Source organism: Rhinopithecus bieti, unplaced genomic scaffold (genome assembly GCF_001698545.2).
Source record: "Rhinopithecus bieti isolate Rb0 unplaced genomic scaffold, ASM169854v2 scaffold_11744, whole genome shotgun sequence".
NCBI lineage: Eukaryota > Metazoa > Chordata > Mammalia > Primates > Cercopithecidae > Rhinopithecus > Rhinopithecus bieti.
The window spans coordinates 1,205,231-1,208,557 of NW_016807094.1; the positions used below are offsets into that span (position 1 = coordinate 1,205,231).

At 35.4% G+C, this 3,327-nt stretch overlaps 1 protein-coding gene across 1 annotated transcript in view; it reads left to right on the forward strand.

Annotated features, from left to right (window-relative positions):
- The window catches only part of KRT20 (keratin 20), a 9,679-nt gene extending 8,196 nt beyond the window's left edge, over positions 1-1,483 (forward strand). The window contains exons 7-8 of the mRNA XM_017880152.1: positions 10-47; positions 968-1,483. Of these exons, the coding sequence (XP_017735641.1) occupies positions 10-47; positions 968-1,065 (136 nt within the window). The 3' untranslated portion in view covers positions 1,066-1,483. The remainder of the gene's footprint in view (positions 1-9; positions 48-967) is intronic.
- Positions 1,484-3,327: the final 1,844 nt, after the last annotated feature.

The window sequence follows — 3,327 nt, forward strand, 5'->3', positions numbered from 1 at the left end:
AAAAAACAGAACTACAGAATATCAGTTAAGCACCCTGGAAGAGAGAGGTAAGTTCTAAATTTTTGCACATTTTCTATGACACTCAGCTGCTTTCCAATACCTATCTCCCATGGATAAAAAGTAAAGTAAGGCTGTTCCAGTCTGTTTTCTGCTCCTGTAATGGAATACCTGAGACCGAATAATTTACAAACAATAGAAGTTTACTTGGCTCACAGTTCTGGAAGCCAGAAAGTCCAATATCAAGGTGCCAACATCTGGTGAGGGCCTTCTTGCTGTGTCATCCCATGGCAGAAAGTAGAAGTGCAAAAGAGTGTGCATGAGAGCCAGAGAGAAAGAGAAGGCTGATCTTGCTTTTATAACTAGCCCACTCTCACAATAACTAACCCATTCCCATGGTAACCACATTAATCCATCCATGAGGGCAGAGCCCTCATCATCTAATCACCTCTTACTAGGCCCCACCTCCCAACACTGTTACATTGGGGATTAAGTTTTCCACACATGAACTCTAGGGAACACATTCAAACCATAGCAAAGGCCAATTCTCAAGAGAGTAGATATGACACCAGGGATTCTAAAAATCTTGTACATGGCATAAAGAAACCCTCCATGTGGGAACTTGGGCACACTCCTCAGAACGGGGTGATTTTCTTGGCCTGTGCTATTGCTACCTTGAGACATCTGAGATCCTGAAAAGGAAAAACAAGACAAAATCTGAATTCCACTTCAATTCAAGATCATTTATTTCTTGAATGTATAAGAGTGTGATATTTGTAAATTTGGGGAGAAGCACATTTTCTGTATCTATTTATAAAATGGACTTAAGATTTTTTGAGAAAGAGGATAGGTTTAACATATTTTTCTAAAAGAAGGAAATAAGTAAAAAGAATAATAGTTTAAAGGTGAATATTCTAAATCAGTAGAGTCATGTGCCTGAATTAACATTTAATGTTTAATATGAATTCAGATATAAAGAAAACCAGGAAGATTAAGACAGTCGTGCAAGAAGTAGTGGACGGCAAGGTCGTGTCATCTGAAGTCAAAGAGGTGGAAGAAAATATCTAAATGGCTACCAGAAGGAGATGCTGCTGAGGTTTTGAAAGAAATGTGGCTATAATCTTATCTGCTCCCTGCAAGAAATAGGCCATAAGAAAGCACTATTAATACTTTGCAGTGATTAGAAGGGGTGGGGTGGGGGAAATCCTATTTATCAGACTCTGTAATTGAATATAAATATTTTACTCAGAGGAGCTGCAAATTGCCTGCAAAAATGAAATCCAATGAGCACTAGAATATTTAAAACATCATTACTGCCATCTTTATCATGAAGCACATCAATTACAAGCTATAGACCACCTAATATCAATTTGTAGGTAATGTTCCTGAAAATTACAATCCATTTCAATTATACTAAACCTCACAAAGTAGAGGAATCCATGCAAATTGCAAATAAACCGCTTTCTAATTTTTTCCTGTTTCTGAATTGTAAAACCCCCCTTGGGAGTCCCTGGTTTCTTATTGAGCCAATTTCTTGGTTAATCTCGTTGATTTTTCAGTATCAGTACAACTCTACAACCTTTGAGCTATCTCTGCTTTTTCCTATTGTTTCTACTGCCTTTTAAAAGTCTACACAGCTCTTTGAATAATTTGAGAGTCAAATTCAATCACAAATGAGGAGCAGAATAAGAGTGAAGTACACTATACTTAAAATGGAAATAGATTAAAGACATTACCGAAACCCTTCTCAAGGCAAAATGTGTTTCCTTTTGATAATAAGCTGCATATACTATCAGGTGCTCTCTTTTCTTATATATGGTGAACATATATTTTTAATGAAATTTTTTTAAATAACAGCTTTATTGAGACATAATTCACACACCATGAAATTCACCCTTACAATGTGTACAATTCAGTGGTCTTCGGTATGCTTATAATGTTTTGCAACCATCACCACTACCTAATTTTAGAACATTTCATCACCCCAAAAGGAAATCTTGCACCTATTAGTAGTCATCCCCCATTTCCCTTCCTCCCAGCCCCTAACAACCACTAATCTACTTCCTGTCTCTATGGATTTGCCTACTCTGGACATTTCATATAAATGGGATCATACGATATGCCCTTTTATACACAAATGTTCATAGCAGCATTACTCATGAGAGTCCCAAAGCAAAACACCTCAAATGTCCATCAACTGATGAATGGATAAACAAAATGTAATATATCCACACAATAGAATCTCATTCGTCAATAAAAAGGAATGAAGTACTAACACATGCTATAACAGAGATGAACTTTGAAAATATGCTAAGTGAAAGAAGCCAAATCCAAAAAAAAGAAAAATACACATTGTAACCTCACCCTTTGTGCATTTTAGTGAGCAATCATTGCATATGCATGTGTATGGGAAAAATCAATGTGCGCTAAATCATTGTATTCTAGTAAACAGATTGGACTTAAAACTTGATACAGAAGTTGTAAATAAGTGGGAGTGAGTTTGATTATTATATAGATTATTATTATATAGAAAATACTTACATGATTCATTTAAGAATAATAATATCCACCATTTATTGAGCACTTACTATGAGCCTGTGTGCCAAACATTTCATGCATTTCTCATTTAATTTTCACAATAATCCTGTGAGGTAGAAGCTATTAGGTTGAATCATATGAACCTGACAATATATGATAATTTCTAAGAGTTGGGAATTTTTGAGGATGTGGACGGTACCACTTTGAATTCCTAAGATTTAATATAATATTTAAGACGCATCAGGCAGTTGATTCATTATTTTGAATTGAAAGAATAAAGATTTTTTTAGAAGCTTTCCAATATATGCTAATTTCTGACTTTCAGAAATAGCAATTTTATATGCTATTATATAGCATATGTAATAAGGTTCAACCTTATTATATTATCCCCGTTTTACATACGAGGATAAATGAGGACTCATACGAAGACATGAGATAAAGACTTTCCCAAAGTCATGCAGTTAGCAAGTAGTAGAACGAGACGGAACCTCAGGGCTGTTTCTCTAAAACCATGACACCCTCTTAAGCAACTAATTACATAACAAAGCAATACATGTTTCACAGTTGAAATAGGCACTTGCCTATCCACAGTTATTTTGTTGTTTTCTAATTGTCATTTTCATCAGGCAGACACAACAGCCAATTGTGGCAAATGTCCAGCTTTGCTGGTTAAAATCACACATGACTTGATTCAGCACAACTTTTGTCAGAAAAGGTGTTTCCACCTATTTTCACTGCCTTCTTTTCCAAAGAGGTTTCACTCATTTTTTTCTTAATTTTCTTCCAAGTCAC